General features: G+C 48.6%; 1 protein-coding gene across 2 annotated transcripts in view; it reads left to right on the top strand.

The window, feature by feature from the left end:
* LOC110496870 (zinc finger protein 385D-like) overlaps positions 1-26,976 on the top strand; it is a 57,312-nt gene that overhangs the window by 24,516 nt on the left and 5,820 nt on the right. For both annotated transcript variants that reach the window (XM_036953370.1, XM_036953371.1), the window contains 3 exons: positions 13,856-13,966; positions 15,936-16,089; positions 26,495-26,752. In XM_036953370.1, the coding sequence (XP_036809265.1) occupies positions 13,856-13,966; positions 15,936-16,089; positions 26,495-26,752 (523 nt within the window). The remainder of the gene's footprint in view (positions 1-13,855; positions 13,967-15,935; positions 16,090-26,494; positions 26,753-26,976) is intronic.

Here is a 26,976-nt window from a genome sequence, read left to right as displayed (position 1 = left end):
TACTCCTGGCCCCTGAGACACGCTGACTAATCCTGGCCCCAGAGACACGCTGACTACTCCTGGCCCCTGAGACATACTGACTAGTCCTGGCCCCTGAGACATGCTGACTAGTCCTGGCCCCTGAGACACGCTGACTACTCCTGGCCCCTGAGACATGCTGACTAGTCCTGGCCCCTGAGACATACTGACTAGTCCTGGCCCCTGAGACATGCTGACTAGTCCTGGCCCCTGAGACACGCGGACTACTCCTGGCCCCTGAGACATGCTGACTAGTCCTGGCCCCTGAGACATGCTGACTACTCCTGGCCCCTGAGACATGCTGACTAGTCCTGGCCCCTGAGACATGCTGACTACTCCTGGCCCCTGAGACATGCTGACTAGTCCTGGCCCCTGAGACATGCTGACTAGTCCTGGCCCCTGAGACATGCTGACTACTCCTGGCCCCTGAGACACGCTGACTACTCCTGGCCCCTGAGACATGCTGACTACTCCTGGCCCCTGAGACACGCTGACTACTCCTGGCCCCTGAGGGCTCTCCTTCCTACGCTTGGTAATGAATGTAATGAATGTGTAAAGCTATTCTATGTCTATGACAAGGTTTTGGAGATAAACAGCAAAACACTTACTCAGAGGAGAATGTTGCCACTTTCACTTTATTTTCATTCCCTCATTTTCAGTGTTTTAGGTTAACACCTACACCTCAAAGTGTGTGTGTTACGACAGCTATCCCTCTAATAACTCTCTCTCTGTAAGGCCACTCTGCCCCCTGATGGGAAACTAAACACACGTTGGTCAGGGTCTCACTCCATTTCACTTCTCTTTACCAAACCCTTCCACGTGTCTCTCCTCTGTGAATCCCAAATCACCGCCTCCCCATAGTAAAATCCTTTGAAAAAGCCTTTTTGGTTCCGGGTAGAACCCTTTTGGGTTCCATGTAGAACCCCTATCACAGAGGGTTCTACATGGAACCCAAGAGAGTTCTACCTGGAACCAAATTGGGTTCTACCTGGAACAAAAAAATGGTTCTCCTATGGGGACAGTCGAAGAAACCATTATGGAAACCGTTTTTCTAAGTGTTTACCAAGTCACTCAGAGGGCCATCTGTTGTCACGTGTTACTGACACCATCAACTTCAGGACACACTCGTGACATGAATGATGCAATTCATTTTCCACTTTTAAATAATAAAACAAGCATGAAATTCAAATGAACAAAACCCCCCTGCAGTTTTACAAAATATAAACCTCAGTAACAATTAATGATGCCGCATTCAGAAATCACTCCACCGTTTCCTGGTTGGTAAAATCCTAATAGTTTGTGATGAAACAAGCAGGTAGTGTGTAGAGAATCATAGTACCATCTAAACCCCTGTGAAATATATTTTACATAACCAAAATATAGTATATTTCAGCTGTTTGAAGCTGGTGTACAAAACCGAAAGTAAAACACACAAAAATGTAACTAAAGAACAGGAAGCATATAAATAGTAACTAAAGAACAGGAAGCATATAAATAGTAACTAAAGAACAGGAAGCATATAAATAGTAACTAAAGAACAGGAAGCATATTAATAGCAACTAAAGGACAGGAAGCATATAAAATGTAACTAAATAACAGGAAGCATATAAAATGTAACTAAATAACAGGAAGCATATAAATAGTAACTAAAGGACAGGAAGCATATAAAATGTAACTAAATAACAGGAAGCATATCAATAGTAACTAAAGAACAGGAAGCATATAAATAGCACACATGGAACAGATACACTTCTTCTTAGATTAGCTTTCAATGAGAAATACATGTCCCCACTCTCACTCCCTCCATGTCCCCCTCTCACTCCCTCCATGTCCCCCCTCTCACTCCCTCCATGTCCCCCCTCTCACCCACTCCATGTCCCCCCTCTCACTCCCTCCATGTCCCCCCTCTCACTCTCTCCATGTCCCCCCTCTCACTCTCTCCATGTCCCCCCTCTCACTCACTCCATGTCCCCCCTCTCACTCTCTCCATGTCCCCCCTCTCACTCTCTCCATGTCCCCCCTCTCACTCACTCCATGTCCCCCCTCTCACTCCCTCCATGTCCCCCCTCTCACCCCCTCTCACTCCCTCCATGTCCCCCCTCTCACTCACTCCATGTCCCCCCTCTCACTCCCTCCATGTCCCCCCTCTCACCCCCCTCTCACTCCCTCCATGTACCCCCTCTCACTCCCTCCAAGTCCCCCTCTCACTCCCTCCATGTCCCCCTCTCACTCCCTCCATGTCCCCCCTCTCACTCCCTCCATGTCCCCCTTCTCACTCTCTCCATGTCCCCCCTCTCACTCACTCCATGTCCCCCCTCTCACTCCCTCCATGTCCCCCCTCTCACTCCCTCCATGTCCCCCCTCTCACTCACTCCATGTCCCCCCTCTCACTCCCTCCATGTCCCCCCTCTCACTCTCTCCATGTCCCCCCTCTCACTCCCTCCATGTCCCCCCTCTCACTCTCTCCATGTCCCCCCTCTCACTCTCTCCATGTCCCCCCTCTCACTCACTCCATGTCCCCCCTCTCACTCCCTCCATGTCCCCCCTCTCACCCCCCTCTCACTCCCTCCATGTCCCCCCTCTCACTCACTCCATGTCCCCCCTCTCACTCCGTCCATGTCCCCCCTCTCACTCCCTCCATGTCCCCCCTCTCACTCCCTCCATGTCCCCCCTCTCACTCTCTCCATGTTCCCCCTCTCACTCTCTCCATGTCCCCCCTCTCACTCACTCCATGTCCCCCCTCTCACTCCCTCCATGTCCCCCCTCTCACCCCCCTCTCACTCCCTCCATGTCCCCCCTCTCACTCACTCCATGTCCCCCCTCTCACTCCCTCCATGTCCCCCCTCTCACCCCCCTCTCACTCCCTCCATGTCCCCCCTCTCACTCCCTCCAAGTCCCCCTCTCACTCCCTCCATGTCCCCCTCTCACTCCCTCCATGTCCCCCCTCTCACTCCCTCCATGTCCCCCTTCTCACTCCCTCCATGTCCCCCCTCTCATTCACTCCATGTCCCCCCTCTCACTCCGTCCATGTCCCCCCTCTCACTCCCTCCATGTCCCCCCTCTCACTCCCTCCATGTCCCCCCTCTCACTCTCTCCATGTTCCCCCTCTCACTCTCTCCATGTCCCCCCTCTCACTCACTCCATGTCCCCCCTCTCACTCCCTCCATGTCCCCCCTCTCACCCCCCTCTCACTCCCTCCATGTCCCCCCTCTCACTCACTCCATGTCCCCCCTCTCACTCCCTCCATGTCCCCCCTCTCACCCCCCTCTCACTCCCTCCATGTCCCCCCTCTCACTCCCTCCAAGTCCCCCTCTCACTCCCTCCATGTCCATCCCCTCTCACTCCCTCCATGTCCCCCCTCTCACTCCCTCCATGTCCCCCCTCTCACCCCCCTCTCACTCCCTCCATGTCCCCCCTCTCACTCACTCCATGTCCCCCCTCTCACTCCCTCCATGTCCCCCCTCTCACCCCCTCTCACTCCCTCCATGTCCCCCCTCTCACTCCCTCCATGTCCCCCTTTCACTCCGTCCATGTCCATCCCCTCTCACTCCCTCCTGTTCAGCCTGTACATTAATGATCTGCCTTCTGTCTGTACTGGGTCTGAAGTTCAAATGTATGCAGATGATACAGTGATATATGTGCATGCAAAGAGCAAACAACAAGCTGCACAAGAACTCACTACTGTAATGGTCCAGGTTACAAAGTGGCTCAGTGACTCGTGTTTGCATCTCAATGTGAAAAAAACTGTTTGCATGTTCTTCACAAAGAGGGCAACAGATGCTACTGAGCCAGATGTCTGTGTCAGGGGAGAAGCTCCAGGTGGTATCCGATTTTAAGTACCTTGGCATCATACTTGATTCCAACCTCTCTTTTAAAAAGCATGTGAAAAAGGTAATTCAAATAACCAAGTTCAACCTAGCTCATTTCCGATTTATACGAAATTGTTTGACTACAGAGGTAGCAAAACTGTACTTCAAATCTATGATACTCCCCCACTTAACATACTGCTTGACTAGTTGGGCCCAAGCTTGCTGTACAACATTAAAACCTATTCAGTCTGTCTACAAACAGGCTCTCAAAGTGCTTGATAGGAAGCCCAATAGCCATCATCATTGTCACATCCTTAGAAAGCATGAGCTGTTGAGTTGGGAAAATCTTGTGCAATACACCGAAGCATGTCTTGTATTCAAGATCCTTAATGGCCTGGCTCCCCCTCCACTCAATATTTTTGTTAAACAGAAAACCCAGACATATGGCAGCAGATCCACAAGGTCTGCCATGAGAGGTGACTGTATAGTTCCCCTAAGGAAAAGCACCTTTAGTAAATCTGCATTCTCTGTGAGAGCTTCCCATGTCTGGAATACACTGCCATCAGACACACATAACTGCACCACATATCACACTTTCACAAAATGCTTGAAGACATGGCTAAAGGTCAATCAGATTTGTGAACATGGTCCCTAGCTGTGTATTGCCGCTGTCCATGTTGTCTGTTGTCTGTAGCTTGTGAGGTGTGGAAACACTTTGTTGCTTTTATGAATTTTGTCTTGCTGCTTTTTGTTTTATGTTGCTCTGTCTGTATGCTATGTCTTGCTTGTCCTATGTTGCTCTGTCTGTATGCTATGTCTTGCTTGTCCTATGTTGCTCTGTATGTATGCTATGTCTTGCTTGTCCTATGTTGATATGTCTTGCTTGTTCTATGCTGCTATTGTCTATATTGTAATTGTTTTTAATAACCTGCCCAGGGACTGCGGTTGAAAATTAGCCGGCTGGCTAAAACCGGCACTTTTACTGAAACGTTGATTAATGTGCACTGTCCCTGTAAAAATAAAAATAAACATCATCAAACATCAACATCATCCCTCCATGTCCCCCCTCTCACTCCGTCCATGTCCCCCCTCTTCCAGCCTCCATGTCCCCCCTCTTATTCCCTCTATGTCCCCCCTTCACTCCCTCCATGTCCCCCCTCTCACTCCCTTCATGTCCCCCCTCTCACTCCCTCCATGTCCCCCCTCTCACAACCTCCATGTCTCCTCCTCTCACTCCCTCCATGTCCCCCCTCTCACAGCCTCCATGTCCCCTCTCTCACTCCCTCCATGTCCCCCCTCTCACTCCCTCCATGTCCCCCCTCTCACCCCCCTCTCACTCCCTCCATGTCCCCCCTCTCACTCCCTTCATGTCCCCCCTCTCACTCCCTCCAAGTCCCTCTCTCTCTTCCTACATGTCCCCCCTCTTTCTTCCTCCATGTCCCCCCTCTCACTCCCTCCAAGTCCCTCTTTCACTTCCTCCATGTCCCCCCTCTCACTCCCTCCAAGTCCCTCTCTCACTTCCTCCATGTCCCCCCTCTCTCTTCCTCCATGGCCCCCCTCTCTCTTCCTCCATGTCCCCCCTCTCACAACCTCCATGTCTCCCCCTCTCACCCCCTCCATGTCCCCTCTCTCACATGCTTTCTCTTTTACTCTGTTTCTTTCTTTCTCTCTCTCTCCATCCATTCCACCCTCTTGCCTTCTCTTACACTCTCCGTCTCGCCTCTCTTATTCTCTGTCTGTCTGTCTGTCTGTCTGTCTGTCTGTCTGTCTGTCTGTCTGTCTGGCTGGCTGGCTGGCTGGCTGGCTGGCTGGCTGGCTGGCTGGCTGGCTGGCGGTGTGTTGATATGGTGATTGGTCAGTAGGTTTTGCCAGAATGAAATCTGGCTAGGGTAATGGGAATCCGCCCCCTCTCTCAAAAACAGCACTGATGATTTTAACCTGTGGGTGTTTCAGTTGCGTTAGTGTGTACAGTTGAGCTGAACCCTGGCTGCGCTATCAGTGTTTGTATTTGTTTGTGTGTGTGTGTGTGTGTATGTGTGTGCGTGCGTGCGTGCGTGCGTGTGTGTGTGTGTGTGTGTGTGTGTGTGTGTGTGTGTGTGTTACTGTTAGCATTTTCCCCAGGAGTCTGTAAGCGCACATACCCTCCAGCATGTATTTTTGTTTGGCGCCCACATGGGGTTGTCATGGTTACAGGAATGTGTGTGTCGTGTGCCAAGCAGCACGTCTAAAGGGGAGCGATTGATGGGTTGTTTGGCTTGTTGTGTGGTGTTTCTTTTGGGAAAGGCAGAGAGGGGTGCCATAGTGTCCTAAGTGGCCTCTTCGTGAGTTGAGAGAGTTCAACAAACACTCACTCATTCATTTCAGTTCCACATTAAATACTGACGTTGTCTAATAACAGTCAAGATATTGCAATGCAATAACGGTCAAGAGATGTAATAACAGTCAAGAATGATTACCGTACAAAAGAACCGCCATCCTTCTGCTTGTACTCCGATTCAACCAGAGCCGTACTGACTAGTCTCTCTGTCCACAGCCATAACTTATACTACTGACTGTAATGACCATGATCATCTCAAACTCAGAACTCTGTCTGTCACCTCCCTCAGAGGGACCAGGAAGTGGGAGCTGCAGTACAGCGGTGTTCATACTATGCATGATCTGTTTCTGTCTACTGACACGTAGCCCTTAACTCTCTTTCCTACAGCACATGAAATCTACAAAAGCCAGGTTATAGGAGGGATGGAGAGAATGACAGGTGACATTTGTAAGTGTGAAAAGAGGAAGATACATACAGACAGATAGAGAGAGAAAAGGAGAGAAATTTAAAAAAAAATCTAATCAAATTTATTTATAAAGCCCTTCGTACATCAGCTGATATCTTAAAGTGCTGTACATAAACCCAGCCTAAAACCCCAAATAGCAAGCAATGCAGGTGTAGAAGCACGGTGGCTAGGAAAAACTCCCTAGAAAGGCCAAAACCTAGGAAGAAACCTAGAGAGGAACCAGGCACTGAGGGGTGGTCAGTCCTCTTCTGGCTGTCCCGGGTGGAGATTATAACAGAACATGGCCAAGATGTTCAAACGTTCATAGATGACCAGCAGGGTCAGATAATAATAATCACAGTGGTTGTCGAGGGTGCAACAGGTAAGCACCTCAGGAGTAAATGTCAGTGTAAAGGAGAAAGAGAGTGATTGGTGAGAGTTGGGAGAGTGTAGTGATGGGTTAGGGTTGAGAGGAGAGTGTAGAGTGATGGTTGAGGGGAGAGTGTAGAGTGATGGTTGAGGGGAGAGTGTAGAGTGATGGTTGAGGGGAGAGTGTAGAGTGATGGTTGAGAGGAGAGTGTAGTGTGATGGGTTAGGGTTGAGTGGAGAGTGTAGAGTGATGGGTTAGGGTTGAGGGGAGAGTGTAGAGTGATGGGTTAGGATTGAGAGGAGAGTGTAGAGTGATGGGTTAGGGTTGAGAGGAGAGTGTAGAGTGATGGTTGAGGGGAGAGTGTAGAGTGATGGGTTAGGGTTGAGAGGAGAGTGTATTGATGGTTGAGGGGAGAGTGTAGAGTGATGGTTGAGGGGAGAGTGTAGAGTGATGGTTGAGGGGAGAGTGTAGAGTGATGGGTGATGGTTGAGGGGAGAGTGTAGAGTGATGGGTAAGGGTTGAGGGGAGAGTGTAGAGTGATGGTTGAGGGGAGAGTGTAGAGTGATGTTTGAAGGGAGAGTGTAGAGTGATGGTTGAGGGGAGAGTGTAGAGTGATGTTAGGGTTGAGAGGAGAGTGTAGAGTGATGGGTTAGGGTTGAGGGGAGAGTGTAGAGTGATGGTTGAGGGGAGAGTGTAGAGTGATGGTTGAGGGGAGAGTGTAGAGTGATGGGTGATGGTTGAGGGGAGAGTGTAGAGTGATGGGTAAGGGTTGAGGGGAGAGTGTAGAGTGATGGTTGAGGGGAGAGTGTAGCATGATGGTTGAGGGGAGAGTGTAGAGTGATGATTGAGAGGAGAGTGTAGAGAGATGTTAGGGTTGAGAGGAGAGTGTAGAGTGATGGGTTAGGGTTGAGGGGAGAGTGTAGTGATGGGTTAGGGTTGAGAGGAGAGTGTGGTGATGGGTTAGGGTTGAGAGGAGAGTGTAGTGATGGGTTAGGGTTGAGAGGAGAGTGTAGAGTGATGGGTTAGGGTTGAGAGGAGAGTGTAGAGTGATGGGTTAGGGTTGAGGGGAGAGTGTAGAGTGATGGGTTAGGGTTGAGGGGAGAGTGTAGAGTGATGGGTTAGGGTTGAGGGGAGAGTGTAGAGTGATGGGTTAGGGTTGAGGGGAGAGTGATGGGTTAGGGTTGAGGGGAGAGTGTAGAGTGATGGGTTAGGGTTGAGAGGAGAGTAGAGTGATGGGTTAGGGTTGAGAGGAGAGTAGAGTGATGGGTTAGGGTTGAGAGGAGAGTGTAATGATGGGTTAGGGTTGAGAGGAGAGGAGAGTGATGGGTTAGGGTAAGAGTTGAGGGGGGAGTGTAGAGTGATGGTTGAGGGGAGAGTGTAGAGTGATGGGTTAGGGTTGAGGGGGGAGTGTAGAGTGATGGTTGAGGGGAGAGTGTAAAGTAATGGGTTAGGGTTGAGGGGAGAGTGTAGAGTGATGGGTTAGGGTTGAGGGGAGAGTGTAGAGTGATGGGTTAGGGTTAGGTTTAAGAGGAAGAGTATGATGGGGAGAGCTGAATGTGACATTGATGAGACAGAAACATAAGAGGTGAGAAAGAGGGGAGGAAGGAATGGAGGGAGGGGGTAAAGGAGTTGATTTATGTGAATTCATATATGTTTGTAAAATGTGAAGAAAAAAACTTTATTCATGAATATTACTTAAACAAAACCAGTAAAGGAGTGGTCAGAGAGCTATGGGTTTAAAGATGATCATGTAAAAGTTAAGTTAAGGAGTGAAGAGGGTTCATCGTGGAACAGACGGGGTGGAATCTGGAGTGCTAGATCAGAGAGGGGGATATAAGGGTTGACGGTACTAAAGAGTTAGGAGGGTGGTGAAGGGTTGGAAGGGGGGGGGGGGGTGCTGAAGAGTTAGTAGGTGGGGAGTGGGGGCCTTAAGGTCACAGAGTACATGATAGAAGACAACAGAGGAGAAAGGCTTAGAGCAGACACACACACACACACACATACAGGAGCACATAACAGGCTTAGCGTGTCATCACAGTTGGACCTCAGAAGCACATAACAGGCTTAACATATCATCACAGTAGGACCTCAGAAGCATATAACAGGCTTAGCGTGTCATCACAGTTGGACCTCAGAAGCATATAACAGGCTTAGCGTGTCATCACAGTTGGACCTCAGAAGCACATAACAGGCTTAACATATCATCACAGTAGGAATCAGGAGCACATAACTGGCTTAACATATCATCACAGTTGGAATCAGGAGCACATAACAGGCTTAACATCATCACAGTAGGAATCAGAAGCACATAACAGGCTTAACATATCATCACAGTAGGAATCAGAAGCTAATAACAGGCTTAACATATCATCACAGTAGGAATCAGGAACTAATAACAGGTTTAACATATCATCACAGTAGGACCTCAGAAGCACATAACAGGCTTAACATATCATCACAGTAGGACCTCAGAAGCACATAACAGGCTTAACATATCATCACAGTAGGACCTCAGAAGCACATAACAGGCTTAACATATCATCACAGTAGGAATCAGGAGCACATAACAGGCTTAACATATCATCACAGTAGGACCTCAGAAGCACATAACAGGCTTAACATATCATCACAGTAGGACCTCTGAAGCACATAACAGGCTTAATAATGTATCATCACAGTAGGAATCAGGAGCACATAACAGGCTTAACTTATCATCACAGTAGGAACTCAAGCCCCTTTCTTCCCACATCCACACTGTTCCTCCAGTTGGAAGGAATTTATCCCTAGGTAAAAAGTGCGGAAGAAAACCTCATTTTCTAAGTACAGTCTAGTTTGACAGCCTCATGATAGAAGTCCTGTTCTATGGGTTGTTATGGTTCATTATTAGAAGGAAAGTGTTGTGCATGTTTAGTTCTGCAGCGCTCTCCATCACACACACACACACACACACACACACACACACACACACACACACACACACACACACACACACACACACACACACACACACACACACACACACACACACTCCACATCTCCATACTCCCACCAGATGGCCTTTGAAGACGTGACTTACAGCTTCTCTGAATATCAGTGTTGTTTTACTGCTCGTTCCGTTTTACACTGCAGGTCATTGTTTTGTTTTGCTTCAGAAAGCCCATTCCCCTTTTATTGGAGTGTCTGCTTATTAAAACCCCACTATAGGTAAAGACCAGAATCACACACACACACACACACACACACACACGCACACGCACACACAAACACACACACACACAAGCACACGCACAAGCACACACACACGCACAAGAACACGCACAAGCACACACACACGCACACACACATGCGCACACACAAACACATACACAAACACAGTGTGATAGCAGGTCAAGTCCAGAAACACACAGTGAGATAATGATACAGCACACCAGGCCCAGGCAGTTTTGCTCTCCGTTTTATCACTTGTTTCTATACGGTCGTAAAGAGACACACTCTGGCACTCCACTGGAGGAGAGAGATCCGTGGTTGTATCTCTACCCAGTTGTTGTTACATTTTATACAGGAGGAGAGAGACAGGAGAAGGGAGACAAAGTCAGCTAATAAACAAAATCAAACAATATTTTATTTAACTATAAGATTTCAGATTTAAAGTATGTATTGTGATCTGGCCAAGTGGTGAATTGTATTCATCTACACTCATAGAAAAAAGAGTTCCAAAGGTGTTATTTGACTGTCCTCTTAGGACACCCAGTAACTCTGCATGAGGACCACCACCACTACTCTAGGTTCTATCTAGAACCTAAATGGGTTCTTTGGCTGTTCCCATAAGATAGCCCATTGAAGGACCCTTTTTGATTCCAGGTAGAACTCCTGTGGTTCACATCTAGATCCTGTAAAGCAAAAGGTTTCTACCTGGAACCGATACCAAAAAAGGCATTACTGTGAGCTCAACCGCCCCATTTAAAGTGCCACCAGCCACCACTGATCCATGTCTATGGACCACCTTGCTTTTTGGCCAAGCAAGCTCAAGAGTTTATCTTTGAACTTGTCAAGGTGAACTCACAGATGCTCCTCTCAACCCAGAGTTTTCCAAGCCCGTCTCTGTGGACAACAATGACCGTCACCCTCTAGAGGGGTGTCCAGTGAGTGATGTTGGACCTGCCCACCTTTTAAGGGCAATTTGAGGTCTTTAGGGGTATTTACTGTTAAAAGGTACTAAGTACCCTGTGATCCGTTATGGAGAGATAACTTTCTCTTTCTTTTTCTCTACTGTGACCACTTGATCAACCAAACCCAAACCACATTTTACCACTTGATTGCTGTTGAAAGGTTAGTAACCATGCACTCTGTTACAGTAACATAACCATTATTTTGAGTCTCTGGCAGCCTGTGGCAGTCTCTGGCAGTCTCTGGCAGTCTCTGGCAGTCTCTGGCAGTCTCTGGCAGCCTCTGGCAGTCTCTGGTCAAAGACAGTACATTACATAGGGAATAACAGTGCAGTAATATCTAACAAGTAATATCTAACAAGTAATATCTAACAATTTCACAACAAAACACACAAATCTAAAGTAAAGGAATGGAATTAAGAATATATAAATATTTGGGCAAGCAATGTCAGAGCGGCATAGACTAAGCTATATATGGGACATAGCTTCTGGCTACTCAGCCAGTCTAGTCAAGGGAGAATTTAAAGTGACAGTCATGCGTGCATACATTTTACATACAGATGGTCCCTGGAATGTAATCCACTATCCTGGCATTGCAAGCACTATCTGTCACGTGGAATGACGCTGGAGAGACGAAGCAGGTACAGGGAGTAAAAACATTTAATGAAGAACGGACATGGAACGAGACAGGAACAGTGTCAGCAGACTAGTAACACAGACAAAAAACAATCAATGCAGTAGCGGGGAACAGAGCTGGGGAAAAGACAAATATAGGGGAGGAAATAAACAGATGATGAGGGAGTCCAGGTGAGTCCAATATCACTGATGCGCGTGACGAGGGAAAGCAGGTGTGCGTAATGGATAAAAGGAGTGAGTGATGCAGGGCAGTCTGGTGCCCTCAAGCGCCGGGGGGGCGGGGGGGGGAGCAGGAGCAGACGGGGCACCACCGGCGTCCCACCTGGGCGAACCAGCTGAGACATGAGCGCTGGGCAAGCCGGTTGGGGTGTTTAAACCTGACGAACCGTCAGGAGCATGGGAGCCGGCTGAGGCAAGACGCCTGTAGAATGTATTTATATAGCCCTTCTTACATCAGCTGGTATTTCAAAGTGCTGTACAGAAACCCAACCTAAAACCCCAAACAGCAAGCAATGCAGGTGTAGAAGCACGGTGGCTTGGAAAAACTCCCTAGAAAGGTCAAAACCTAGGAAGAAACCTAGAGGAGCCAGGCTATGAGGAGTGATGCAGGCTAGATCCCGCTGCAGCGAGGGAGACGTGATGCAGGGCAACCTGGCGCCCTCTAGCACCAGGAGGGGAAAAGCGGGAGCAGACGTGACAGTACACCCCCCTCTTGGGGCACCTCTAGGCGTCTCACCTGGGCAAACCGGCCGAGACATGGGCGCTGGGCAAGCCGTTTGGGGCGTGGAAGCCCGATGAACCGACAGGGGTGTGGGAGCCTGGCGAGCCGGCTGAGGCATGGGAGCCTAACATCCAGCTGAGACAAGACACCTGTCGATCCCGCTTCAGAGAGGGAGCCCGACAATCCAGCGGACGGGATGGAAACTTGCCGAGCCAGCCAGGGTGTGGAAGCCCGACGGGATGGCTTAGGCACCCCCGGTTCCATCGGCGGCGGAATCCACCCCGACGTCACCAACAAAACAAACAGAACTCTTGGACCGGCTGGGCGAACAAGAACTGACGATCCAGCTGAGGCCCGCCGTGGGATGGGCGCCATCCGAGCCAACCGGGGAAAGGAAACCTCTTGAGCCAGCTAGGGTGTGGAGGCCCAACGAGCTGGCGAGGCACCCCCAGTTCCACCGGTGGCGACCCGGAGCCAATGTCACCATACCAACTGGAATGCCAGTACTCCCCGATGCTTCGTATGATGGCTGATGCATTGATTGTTTTTGTCTTTGTTTTCTTGTATGCTGATGCTGTTCCTGCCTCGTTCCATGTCCGTTCCTTATTAAATGTTTGACTCCCTGTACCTGCTTCGCCTCTCCAGCATCAACTCATGTGACACTATCCTCCACTAACTGAGCTACAGAGGACCATTTCAGGTCTCCTTCCTCAACATTGACCTCTTGCTTAGCCCTAGTCTTAACGCTAGTCTTAACCCTACACTTTAGCCTAGTCTTAACCTTACTCTTAACCTTACTCTTAACCCTAGTCTTAACCCTAGTCTTAACCTTACTCTTAACCTTACTCTTAACCTTACTCTTAACCCTAGTCTTAACCCTAGTCTTAACCCTACACTTTAGCCTAGTCTTAACCTTACTCTTAACCCTAGTCTTAACCCTAGTCTTAACCCTACTCTTAAGCCTAGTCTTAACCTTACTCTTAACCTTACTCTTAACCCTACTCTTAACCCTAGTCTTAACCCTACTCTTAACCCTACTCTTAACCCTAGTCTTCATCCTAGTCTTAACCCTACTCTTAACCCGACTCTTAACCCTACTCTTAAGCCTAGTCTTAACCCTACTCTTAACCCTAGTCTTAACCCTAGTCTTTTCCCTATCCATACCACATTTCTCTCTTGTTTAGTTTGGGAAGGTAGGCATTAGTCACCATCTGTTATAAGTAAAGGAAGGACCATTACTCTAAGCTTGTTTAAGTCTGGGAGCATTTGAGGTACTCTAACATTGAACTCTTGCTAAACCTTTGCTCCTGCCTTAGTCTCTGCCCTAGCTATAGCTCAGTAATTCATCCCCCTTTTCACTCTTGTTCTTGCAGATGGACCGCGTTCACAAAATGCTGATTGGTCCAGGGGTTGGGCTAGCCACGCCCCCTATGAGGAAACCCAGCTCATCGTGTGTTGTGTGCCGACTGAGGTTCAACTCGGAGGTAGGCAGAGTTTGACCTCATAGAGGGCAGTACCAGGGATGCTTGAGAACTCTACTGTCTCAACACTCAGAAAAAAAGGGTTCCAAAAGTGTTATTTGGCTGTTCCCATAGGAAAACCTTTTCTGGTTCCAGGTAGAACTCTTTTGGGTTCCTACATGGAATCCAAAAGAGTTCTACCTGGAACCAAAAGGGTTCTACACTGAACAAAAACATAAACGCAACATCTAAAATGTTGGTCCCATGTTTCCTGAGCTGAAATGAAAGATCCCATAAATTTTCCATACGCACAAAATGCTTATTTCTCTCAAATTGTGAGCACAAATGTGTTGAGCATTTCTCCTTTGCCTAGATAATCCATCCACCTGACAGGTGTGACATATCAAGAAGGTGATTAAACAACATGATCATTACATGTTAATTTCTCTCCCATAAGCCGCCTCCAATGTCATTTTAGAGAATTTGGCAGCATAACTACGTCAGCCCAGGGCCTCAACATCCGGCTTCTTCACCTGTGGGATCGTCTGAGACCAGCCACCTGGACAGCTAATGAAACTGTGGGTTTGCACAACCAAAGAATTTCTTCACAAACTGTCAGGGACCCCCCCTTGGAAGCTCATCTGTGTGCTAGTCATCCTCTCCAGGGTCTTGACCTGACAGCAGTTTGGTGTCGTAACTGACTTCAGTGGGCAAATGCTCACCTTTGATGGCCACTGGCACGCTGGAGAAGTGTGCTCTTCATGGATGAATCCCGGTTTCAACTGTACCGGGCAGATGGCAGTCAGCGTGTATGTACAATTTCTGGAAGCTGAAAATGTCCCATTTCTTCCATGGCCTGCAGACTCACCAGACATGTCACCCATCGAGCATGTTTGGGATGCTCTGGATCGACGTGTACGACAGCGTGTTCCGACAATATAAAGAAACTTCACACATCCATTGAAGAGGAGTGGAACATTCCACAGGCCACAATCAACAACCTGATCAACTCTATGTGAAGGAGATGTGTCTCGCTGTATGAGGCAAATGGTGGTCACATCAGATACTGACTGGTTTTCTGATCCACGCCCCTCCCTATTTTTTAAGGGTATCTGTGACCAACAGATGCATATCTGTATTCCCAGTCATGTGAAATCCATAGATTAGGGCCTAATGAATTTATTTAAATTGACTAATTTCCTTATATGAACTGTAACTCAGTAAAATCTTTGAAATTGTTGCATGTTGCGTTTATATTTTAGTTCAGTGTACATGGAACCGAAAAGTGTTCTTCAGAGGGTTCTTCAAAGCGTTATCCTATGGGGACAGCCAATTAATCCTTTTAGGTTGTAGATGGCACCTCGTGCCTGGTCTTTCTCAACATGCAGGGATTGTCAAATGTGTTATTTAGTTATTTTATTATCTGTTCTAAAAGCAGCAGCTACTCTTCCTGGGGAATATGCAAGTGTTGTGTGGGTGTAAACCGTGTGAGCGCAAGCTTGAAATATTGGATGAAGTGTATGAGATGAAATTCTCTGAGAGTTTATTTATAAATTGCTCTGGATAAGAGTGTCTGCTAACTGACGAAACTGTAATGTTAGATCTCTGTCTTGATGCTGTGGCTGTATGACTTGATGACTTGAGAACATACTACTGCATAGTCTTTGGGCTTGTTGTTGTATCTTGTGTGACTCTGTGATTCTGGTTGTATTGTCTCTCTGTGTAGAGCTCATCCCATTACAGTGGTTCTGGTTGAATTGTCTCTCTCTGTGTAGAGTCAGGCCTCATCCCATTACAATGGTTCTGGTTCTAGTGATTCTCTCTGTGTAGTTCCAGGCCTCATTCCATTACAGTGGTTCTGGTTGTATTGTCTCTCCGTGTAGAGCCAGGCCTCATCCCATTACAGTGGTTCTGGTTCTATTGTCTCTCTCTGTGTAGAGTCAGGCCTCATCCCATTACAGTGGTTCTGGTTCTATTGTCTCTCTCTGTGTAGAGCCAGGCCTCATCCCATTACAGCGGTACCAAACACTTCAAGAGGCTCAAAGCCCTCGACCCACTGGACTGCAAGACCAGAGCCCCTGACGCAGTCAGCAAGAGCCCTGTCTCTCCCTGCCCTGTGCCACCCAGCTCAGACTACAGTTCAACAGGTTGGTGTGTGTGTACCAGGGGGGAGAAAGGGTAGACAGAGAGAGGGGGATGATGTGTGTGAGCATGTGTGTGTGCGCGTGAATGAGTGCACGTGTGCGTGTGTGTGTGCGTTCAAGGGTGTATTTGTAAATATGTGCTGACATCAAACACATAAAGGCTCCTTGTAGCTTTGATCATCCAGACCATCCCTTCTAACAGACCATGCGTTTCCTGTCACCTCTCTCTATCTCTTTGATGTGTGAGGAAGCCTCTCGTCTGTCTATCCTCGCTGCCATATAGAGCAGATGGACTAAAACGCTGAAAGGCATTCAACTCTCCTCTCTCTAAATGACCCTGTATACATGTAGACACACATTCTCACTAATGAGTCTTTAGAGGTTCAAACGCAGCACTTTGCTTGTGTGTCTGTAACATATGCAGATCTGGGAGTATGTGTGCAGGAGTTTGCGTTGTTTGTTAATCCAAGATGCCGTAGCAGTGCAGACGTGGTTTGTTGTCCTCTCGTTTACTTTTTGTATTTTTTTTGTATATATTCCACTGTATTTTTCAATCTCTTTTTCCATTTTTAAATTAAATATACCTTCCGGTAACCCGCCTCTGTCACGCCCTGACCATAGTTTACTTTGTATTTTCTATGTTTTGATTGGTCAGGGTGTGATCTGAGTGGGCATTCTATGTTTCATGTCTTGTTTGTCTATTTCTATGTTCAGCCTGATATGGTTCTCAGTCAGAGGCAGGTGTTCGTCATTGTCTCTGATTGGGAACCATATTTAGGTAGCCTGGGGTTCACTGTGTGTTGGTGGGTGATTGTTCCTGTCTATGTGTTTTCACCAGATAGGCTGTTTAGGTTTTCGTTACGTTTATTGTTTTTGTAGTGTTTGTGTTTAGTGTGTTTTTTTTCATTAAACATGAATCGCAATCGACACGCTGCATTTTGGTCCGATCCTTGTTCTACCTCTTCATCAGAGGAGGAGATAGAAGAAAACCGTTACAGAATCACCCACCACCAACGGACCAAGCAGCGTGTCAACAGGCAGCAGCAGCAGCGTAAAGAGGAATGGACATGGGAGGACGTTTTGGATGGCAAGGGCTGTTACACTTGGGAGGAGATACTGGCTGGAAGAGATCGCCTCCCATGGGAACAGGTGGAGGCACTTAGGAGAGCAGAGGCAGCCGGAGAGAGGAGCCGGCGATATGAGGGAACACGGCTGGCAAGGAAGCCCGAGAGGCAGCCCCAAAAATTTCTTGGGGGGGGGCTAACAGGGAGTATGGCTACGCCAGGTAGGAGACCTGGGCAGACTCCCTGTGCTTACCGGGGGGCTAGAGAGACCGGACAGGCACCGTGTTATGCAGTGGTGCGCACGGTGTCTCCAGTGCGGGTGCATAGCCCGGTGCGGTATATTCCAGCTCCGCGTGTCGGCCGGGCTAGATTGAGCGTCGAGCCTAATGCCATGAAGCCGGCTCTACGCAGCTGGTCCCCAGTGCGTCTCCTTGGGCCGGTTTACATGGCACCAGCCTTGCGCTCGGTTTCTCCGGTTCGCCTGCATAGTCCAGTGCGGGCTATTCCACCTCGCCGCACTGGCAGGGCGACCGTGAGCATTCAACCAGGTAAGGTTGGGCAGGCTCGGTGCTCAAGAGCTCCAGTGCGCCTGCACGGTCCGGTTTTTCCAGTACCACCTCCACACCCCAGCCCTCCGGTAGCAGCTCCCCGCACCAGGCTTCCTGTGCGTGTCCTCGGCCCAGTACCACCAGTGCCAGCACCACGCATCAGGCCTACAGTGCGCCTCGCCTGTTTAGCGCTGTCGGAGCCTTCCTCCTCTCCAGCGCTGTCGGAGTCTCTCACCTGTTCAGCGCTGCCAGAGCCTTCCTCCTCTTCAGCGCTGTTGGAGTCTCCCGCCGGTTTAGCGCTGTCAGAGCTTTCCGCCTCTACAGCGTTGCCGGAGTCTCCCGCCTGTTCAGAACTGCCAGTTAGCATAGAGCTGCCAGTTAGCATAGAGCTGCCAGTTAGCATAGAGCTGCCAGTTAGCATAGAGCTGCCAGTCTGCAAGGAGCTGCCAGTTAGCATAGAGCTGCCAGTCTGCAAGGAGCTGCCAGTCTGCAAGGAGCTGCCAGTCTGCAAGGAGCTGCCAGTCTGCAAGGAGCCGCCAGAGCTGCCTGTCTGCAGGATGCCGCCAAAGCTGCCAGTCTGCAAGGAGCCGCCAGAGCTGCCAGTCTGCAAGGAGCCGCCAGAGCTGCCAGTCTGCATGGAGCAGCCAGGGCCGCCAGTCAGCATGGAGCAGCCAGGGCCGCCAGTCAGCATGGAGCAGCCAGGGCCGCCAGTCAGCATGGAGCAGCCAGGGCCGCCAGTCAGCATGGAGCAGCCAGTCAGCATGGAGCAGCCAGTCAGCATGGAGCAGCCAGTCAGCATGGAGCAGCCAGAGCTGCCAGTCAGCATGGAGCAGCCAGTCAGCATGGAGCAGCCAGAGCAGCCAGGGCCGCCAGTCAGCATGGAGCAGCCAGAGCTGCCAGTCAGCATGGAGCAGCCAGAGCAGCCAGTCTGTGTCGACCAGTCTCTTCTAGATCTGCCAGTCGTCCAGATTCTTCCAGATCTGCCCGTCGTCCAGACTCTTCCAGATCTGCCAGTCGTCCAGACTCTTCCAGATCTGCCAGTCGTCCAGACTCTTCCAGATCTGCCAGTCGTCCAGACTCTTCCAGATCTGCCAGTCGTCCAGACTCTTCCAGATCTGCCAGTCGTCCAGACTCTTCCAGATCTGCCAGTCGTCCAGACTCTTCCAGATCTGCCAGTCGACCAGACTCTCCCAGATCTGCCAGTCGACCAGACTCTCCCAGATCTGCCAGTCGTCCAGATTCTCCCAGATCTGCCAGTCGTCCAGATTCTCCCAGATCTGCCAGTCGTCCAGATTCTCCCAGAACCGCCAGCCAGCCAGGATCTGCCGGATCCAACCACCTGCCTGAGCTTCTTCTCAGTGCTGAGCTTCTTCTCAGTGCTGAGCTTCTTCTCAGTGCTGAGCTTCTTCTCAGTGCTGAGCTTCTTCTCAGTGCTGAGCTTCCTCTCAGGGCTGAGCTATCCATCTGTCCCGAGTTACCTCTGTCCCGAGCTGTCCCTCTGTCCCATGTTATCATTGTGGTGGGTAACCTATTTAGGGACGTTTAGGAGGGGGATTAAAACTGTCATGGAGTGGGGTCCACGTCCAGCGCCAGAGCCGCCACCGCGGACAGATGCCCACCCAGACCCTCCCCTATAGGTTCAGGTTTTGCGGCCGGAGTCCGCACCTTGGGGGGGGGGTACTGTCACGCCCTGACCATAGTTTACTTTGTATTTTCTATGTTTTGATTGGTCAGGGTGTGATCTGAGTGGGCATTCTATGTTTCATGTCTTGTTTGTCTATTTCTATGTTCAGCCTGATATGGTTCTCAGTCAGAGGCAGGTGTTCGTCATTGTCTCTGATTGGGAACCATATTTAGGTAGCCTGGGGTTCACTGTGTGTTGGTGGGTGATTGTTCCTGTCTATGTGTTTTCACCAGATAGGCTGTTTAGGTTTTCGTTACGTTTATTGTTTTTGTAGTGTTTGTGTTTAGTGTGTTTTTTTTCATTAAACATGAATCGCAATCGACACGCTGCATTTTGGTCCGATCCTTGTTCTACCTCTTCATCAGAGGAGGAGATAGAAGAAAACCGTTACAGCCTCACTCATTGTGACCCTATCGCCAAAACTTTCATCAGAAGGTAGCCAGCTAATTAGCTAAGTTACTAGCCATTTAGTCATTGTTAGCCACTGCTAGCGGCCTTTACCCTCTGCTCAGGCACCAGACGTTTTTTTTGCCTGGATAATACCTGCCAGCCTCGGACTGTTTTTCTCCACTACAACGCCAGATTCCTGCCGACCATTGATCATCACAGCTAGCTATCTTCAACTGAGTGACCCAGCCCCGAAGCTAGCCCTGAACCAGGCGCATCTCCCGGCTAGCAAATGATATTCCCACAACTACAATACCTCTTTCGCCATCTGGCCCGGTCCCTTTGTCGACACGGCGCACCGCTGTACCATCACGACTGGTCCGCAGACATAATTCCATCAGCTGTGCCTTCAACCGGCCTTTGCCGGACGACGGAGCAGACGCTTCTACTTACCCTCGACTGCTAACTTTAAACGCTGGACCCTATGATCACTTGGCTATATAGCTGATGCCTGCTGGACTGTTCATTTATCATGATACTCCACTTTGTTTACCTTTGTTTATCTGTCGGCCCTAGCCCCGAACTCAGGCCCTATGTGTAGTTAACCTACCCTCTCTGCCCATTCATCGCAATTTTACCTGTTGTTGTTCACTTAGCTGATTAGCTGTTGTTGTCTTACCCGTTGTTGACTTAGCTAGCTCTCCCAATCAACACGTGATTGCTTTATGCCTCGCTTTATGTCTCTCTCAAATGTCAATATGTATACTGTTGTTTTTGATAATTATCATTGTTTTAGTTTACTGCGGAGCCCCTAGTCCCACTGTACATGCCTTAGATACCTCATGTCCAGAGCATGTCCAGAGATGTACTCAGTGCCTGGGCTTACCTCCACTGTACCCGCACCCCACCATACTCCTGTCTGCATATTATGCCCTGAATCTATTCTACCACACCCAGAAATCTGCTCCTTTTATTCTCTGTCCCCAACGCACCAGACGACCAGTTTTGCTAGCCTTTAGCCGTACCCTCATCCTACTCCTCCTCTGTTTCTCGGGTGATATGGAGGCTAACCCAGGCCCTGCGTGACCCCAGGCACTCTCATTTATTGACTTCTGTAATCGAAAAAGCCTTGGTTTCATGCATGTTAACATCAGAAGCCTCCTCCCTAAGTTTGTTTTACTCACTGCTTTAGCACACTCCGCCAACCCTGATGTCCTTGCCGTGTCTGAATCCTGGTTTAGTAAGGCCACCAAAAATTCTGAGATTTCCATACCCAACTACAACATTTTCCGTCAAGATAGAACTGCCAAAGGGGGAGGAGTTGCAATCTACTGCAGAGATAGCTTGAAAAGTTCTGTCATACTTTCCAGGTCCATGCCCAAACAGTTCGAGCTTCTAATTTTAAAAATGAATCTCTCCAGAAATAAGTCTCTCACTATTGCCGCCTGTTATAGACACCCCTCCGCTCCCAGCTGTGCCCTGGACACCATGTGTGAATTGATTGCCCCCCATCTATCTTCAGAGTTCGTTCTGTTAGGTGACCTAAACTGGGATATGCTTAACACCCCAGCAGTTCTGCAATCTAAACTAGATGCCCTCAATCTCACACAAATTATCAAGGAAACCACCAGGTACAACCCTAAATCCGTAAACATGGGCACCCTCATAGATATTATCCTGACCAACTTGCCCTTCAAATACACCTCCGCTGTTTTCAATCAGGATCTCTGCGATCACTGCCACATTGCCTGCATCCGCTATGGGTCCGCGGTCAAACGCGGACCACCCCTCATCGCTGTCAAACGCTCCCTAAAACACTCCTGCGAGCGGGCATTTCTAATCGACCTGGCCCAGGTATCCTGGAAGGATATTGACCTCATCCCGTCAGTCGAGGATGCCTGGTTGTTCTTTAAAAGTAATTTCCTCACCATCTTAAATAAGCATGCCCCTTTCAAAAAATGTAGAGCTAAGAACAGATATAGTCCTTGGTTCACTCCAGACCGACTGCCCTTGACCAGCACAAAAACACCCTGTGGCGGACTGCAATAGCATCGAATAGTCCCCGCGATATGCAACTGTTCAGGGAAGTCAGGAACCAATACACACAGTCAGTCAGAAATGTGCATCCTGTACCTCTAACTCCAAAAAGATTTGGGAACTGTAAAGTCCATGGAGAACAAGAGCACCTCCTCCCAGCTGCCTATTGCACTGAGGCTAGGCGACACGGTCACCACCGATAAATCCATGATAAGAGAACATTTCAATAAGCATTTCGGCTGGCTGTGCTTTCCTCCTGGCTACTCCAACCCCGGCTACATATTCGTCGCCAGACCCACTGGCTCCAGGTCATCTCCAAGTCTATGCTAGGTAAAGCTCCGCCTTATCTCAGCTCACTGGTCACGATAACAACACCCACCCATAGCACGCGCTCCAGACGGTATATCTCACTGGTCATCCCCAAAGCCAACTCCTCATTTGGCCGCCTTTCCTTACAGTTCTCTGCTGCCAGTGACTGGAACGAATTGCAAAAATTACATTTCCCTCAACCAACTTTAAACATCAGCTATCTGAGCAGCTAACCGATCGCTGCAGCTATACATAGTCCATCTGTAAATAGCCCTCCCAATCTACCTACCGCATCCCCATATTGTTTTGATTTACTTTGCTGCTCTTTTGCACACCAGTATCACTACTTACACACCATCATCTGCTCATCATCATCTGCTCATTTATCACTCCAGTGTTAATCTGCTAAATTGTAAGTACTTTGCTACTGTGGCCTATTTATTGCCTTACCACCTCATGCCATTTGCACACACTGTATATAGACTTTCTTTTTTTTCTATTGTATTGACTGTACGCTTGTTTATTCCATGTAACTCTGTGTTGTTGATTCTGTCGCACTGCTTTGCTTTATCTTGGCCAAGTCGCAGTTGTAAATGAGAACTTGTTCTCAACTAGCCTACCTGGTTAAATAAAGGTGAAAAAAAATATTTAAAAAAATGTATGTATGCATGCCTCAGAGGCGTGTTCATATGTGTTGTGGTTGTGTGTGAGTGTGTTATAGAGGAAGAGTCTATTCATTTGACTTCATGCCATAGTGATAGAGTGAGCAAGTTTTTCTATTTAGTGTGGAAGAAACAGGGGAACTTTGTGATGATTACTTTGCCAAACAGCCTTATTGCCATTTTAGAGAGACAGTCAATGACAATAAATAAACGCTTACAGGCCTAATCCCCATTAACACATGACCACTATGGGGTTTCCCTCTGGGGAAGCCCTTCTGTTCCCGGTCCGTCTCACTGCAGATAATGGACCGTAATCATTTCAATCCGAAGCCTTTCATTTTCCCACTCTGAAAAATGGAAGCAGATTCCCATGGGAAATCTTTGGTTATTACTGAGATTACAGAGGCTAATGAATCTCATAAACACTGTTGCTGGTGTGGTTTTCTCTCTCAGTGAGTTATGATAAAAGTTGAGAGACTTGGTCTGCTTCCCAAATGGCACCCTTTCCCAACCATAGTGCACCATGGGCCCTGGTCAAAAGTGGTACACTTGTTAGGGATAGGGTGCTATTTGCAATGCATGCCTGCAGTTGTAACCAGCATTAGATGCAGGCCTGCAGTAGTAACTAGCATTAGATGCAGGTCTGCAGTTGTAACCAGCATTAGATGCAGACCTGCAGTAGTAACCAGCATTAGATGCAGACCTGCAGTAGTAACCAGCATTAGATGCAGGCCTGCAGTAGTAACCAGCATTAGATGCAGACCTGCAGTAGTAACTAGCATTAGATGCAGGCCTGCAGTAGTAACCAGCATTAGATGCAGACCTGCAGTAGTAACTAGCATTAGATGCAGACCTGCAGTAGTAACTAGCATTAGATGCAGGCCTGCAGTTGTAACCAGCATTAGATGCAGGCCTGCAGTAGTAACTAGCATTAGATGCAGGCCTGCAGTTGTAACTAGCATTAGATGCAGGCCTGCAGTAGTAACTAGCATTAGATGCAGGTCTGCAGTTGTAACCAGCATTAGATGCAGACCTGCAGTAGTAACTAGCATTAGATGCAGACCTGCAGTTGTAACTAGCATTAGATGCAGACCTGCAGTAGTAACTAGCATTAGATGCAGGTCTGCAGTTGTAACCAGCATTAGATGCAGACCTGCAGTTGTAACCAGCATTAGATGCAGACCTGCAGTAGTAACTAGCATTAGATGCAGACCTGCAGTAGTAACTAGCATTAGATGCAGACCTGCAGTAGTAACCAGCATTAGATGCAGACCTGCAGTAGTAGCCAGCATTAGATGCAGGCCTGCAGTAGTAACTAGCATTAGATGCAGGCCTGCAGTAGTAACCAGCATTAGATGCAGACCTGCAGTAGTAACTAGCATTAGATGCAGGCCTGCAGTAGTAACCAGCATTAGATGCAGACCTGCAGTAGTAACTAGCATTAGATGCAGGCCTGCAGTAGTAACCAGCATTAGATGCAGGCCTGCAGTAGTAACCAGCATTAGATGCAGGCCTGCAGTAGTAACCAGCATTAGATGCAGACCTGCAGTAGTAACTAGCATTAGATGCAGGCCTGCAGTAGTAACCAGCATTAGATGCAGGCCTGCAGTAGTAACTAGCATTAGATGCAGGCCTGCAGTTGTAACTAGCATTAGATGCAGGCCTGCAGTAGTAACTAGCATTAGATGCAGGCCTGCAGTAGTAACTAGCATTAGATGCAGGCCTGCAGTAGTAACTAGCATTAGATGCAGGCCTGCAGTTGTAACCAGCATTAGATGCAGACCTGCAGTTGTAACCAGCATTAGATGCAGGCCTGCAGTAGTAACTAGCATTAGATGCAGGCCTGCAGTAGTAACTAGCATTAGATGCAGACCTGCAGTAGTAACCAGCATTAGATGCAGACCTGCAGTAGTAACTAGCATTAGATGCAGGCCTGCAGTTGTAACCAGCATTAGATGCAGACCTGCAGTAGTAACTAGCATTAGATGCAGGCCTGCAGTTGTAACCAGCATTAGATGCAGGCCTGCAGTAGTAACTAGCATTAGATGCAGGCCTGCAGTAGTAACTATCATTAGATGCAGGCCTGCAGTAGTAACTATCATTAGATGCAGGCCTGCAGTAGTAACCAGCATTAGATGCAGGCCTGCAGTAGTAACCAGCATTAGATGCAGGCCTGCAGTAGTAACCAGCATTAGATGCAGGCCTGTAGTAGTAACTAGCATTAGATGCAGACCTGCAGTAGTAACTAGCATTAGATGCAGACCTGCAGTTGTAACTAGCATTAGATGCAGGCCTGCAGTAGTAACCAGCATTAGATGCAGACCTGCAGTTGTAACCAGCATTAGATGCAGACCTGCAGTAGTAACCAGCATTAGATGCAGACCTGCAGTAGTAACTAGCATTAGATGCAGGCCTGCAGTAGTAACCAGCATTAGATGCAGGCCTGCAGTAGTAACTAGCATTAGATGCAGGCCTGCAGTAGTAACTAGCATTAGATGCAGGCCTGCAGTAGTAACCAGCATTAGATGCAGACCTGCAGTAGTAACCAGCATTAGATGCAGGCCTGCAGTTGTAACCAGCATTAGATGCAGACCTGCAGTAGTAACCAGCATTAGATGCAGACCTGCAGTTGTAACCAGCATTAGATGCAGGCCTGCAGTAGTAACTAGCATTAGATGCAGGCCTACAGTAGTAACTAGCATTAGATGCAGGCCTGCAGTAGTAACCAGCATTAGATGCAGACCTGCAGTTGTAACCAGCATTAGATGCAGACCTGCAGTTGTAACCAGCATTAGATGCAGGCCTGCAGTAGTAACCAGCATTAGATGCAGGCCTGCAGTAGTAACCAGCATTAGATGCAGACCTGCAGTTGTAACCAGCATTAGATGCAGACCTGCAGTAGTAACTAGCATTAGATGCAGACCTGCAGTAGTAACTAGCATTAGATGCAGGCCTGCAGTAATAACCAGCATTAGATGCAGGCCTGCAGTAGTAACTAGCATTAGATGCAGACCTGCAGTAGTAACTAGCATTAGATGCAGACCTGCAGTTGTAACCAGCATTAGATGCAGACCTGCAGTTGTAACCAGCATTAGATGCAGGCCTGCAGTAGTAACTAGCATTAGATGCAGACCTGCAGTTGTAACCAGCATTAGATGCAGACCTGCAGTTGTAACCAGCATTAGATGCAGACCTGCAGTTGTAACCAGCATTAGATGCAGACCTGCAGTTGTAACCAGCATTAGATGCAGACCTGCAGTAGTAACTAGCATTAGATGCAGGCCTGCAGTAGTAACCAGCATTAGATGCAGACCTGCAGTTGTAACCAGCATTAGATGCAGACCTGCAGTTGTAACCAGCATTAGATGCAGACCTGCAGTAGTAACTAGCATTAGATGCAGGCCTGCAGTAGTAACCAGCATTAGATGCAGGCCTGCAGTAGTAACTAGCATTAGATGCAGGCCTACAGTAGTAACCAGCACATTTTGAAGGTTGATGATGGAGAGAAGAAAGCATCAGGGTTAACTTACCTCTCCTTTCTCTCTCACCACCAGTATCACACACACAAACACTCTCCTCACTAATTCACCACTCAACACACTCAAATTCGGTTTCATTCTACGATGGGAGGGATAAACTTGTATAGATTTCACTCATCCCCCAAAAATGATGGCAGCCTTATTACAATGCTCTATTATATTCTATTATTCTGTGTAGATGTCACATTCAGACCCGTGTTGTCACCACCCTCTGCCTCTGGGGTGGCGCCATCGACCTGCAGCCCAGCAGTTTCAATGGAGACGCCCACTGACCCCTCTCTGTCGCCCTGTCCCATGGTGGAGAAGGAGAAGGAGATGGAAGGAGCGGTGGAGGAGGTCGGAGAGTCGGAGGAAGAGAAGGCTAAGAGATTGCTCTACTGTTCTCTCTGCAAGGTGGCCGTCAACTCTGCATCCCAGCTACAGGCTCACAACAGCGGTAAGAATGAAGCATTACTGACCTGTGTGTGTGTGTGTGTGTGCGTGCGTGTGCGTTTGTGTGCGTGCGTGCGTACTTGTGTGTGTCATCATCATGCTGCAACAAGTCCGTCTTCTTAATCAATCAAAGACGTCTACAGAGCTCAGGGCTCTTATCTGATCAATACCACACCAATCAATCACTCCTTTCCTTACCCCAAGGCCGAGGCCATTACTGCCATATTG

This window comes from Oncorhynchus mykiss, chromosome 18 (assembly GCF_013265735.2).
Source record: "Oncorhynchus mykiss isolate Arlee chromosome 18, USDA_OmykA_1.1, whole genome shotgun sequence".
Classification (NCBI taxonomy): domain Eukaryota; kingdom Metazoa; phylum Chordata; class Actinopteri; order Salmoniformes; family Salmonidae; genus Oncorhynchus; species Oncorhynchus mykiss.
This window is presented reverse-complemented; position numbering and strand designations above follow the sequence as displayed.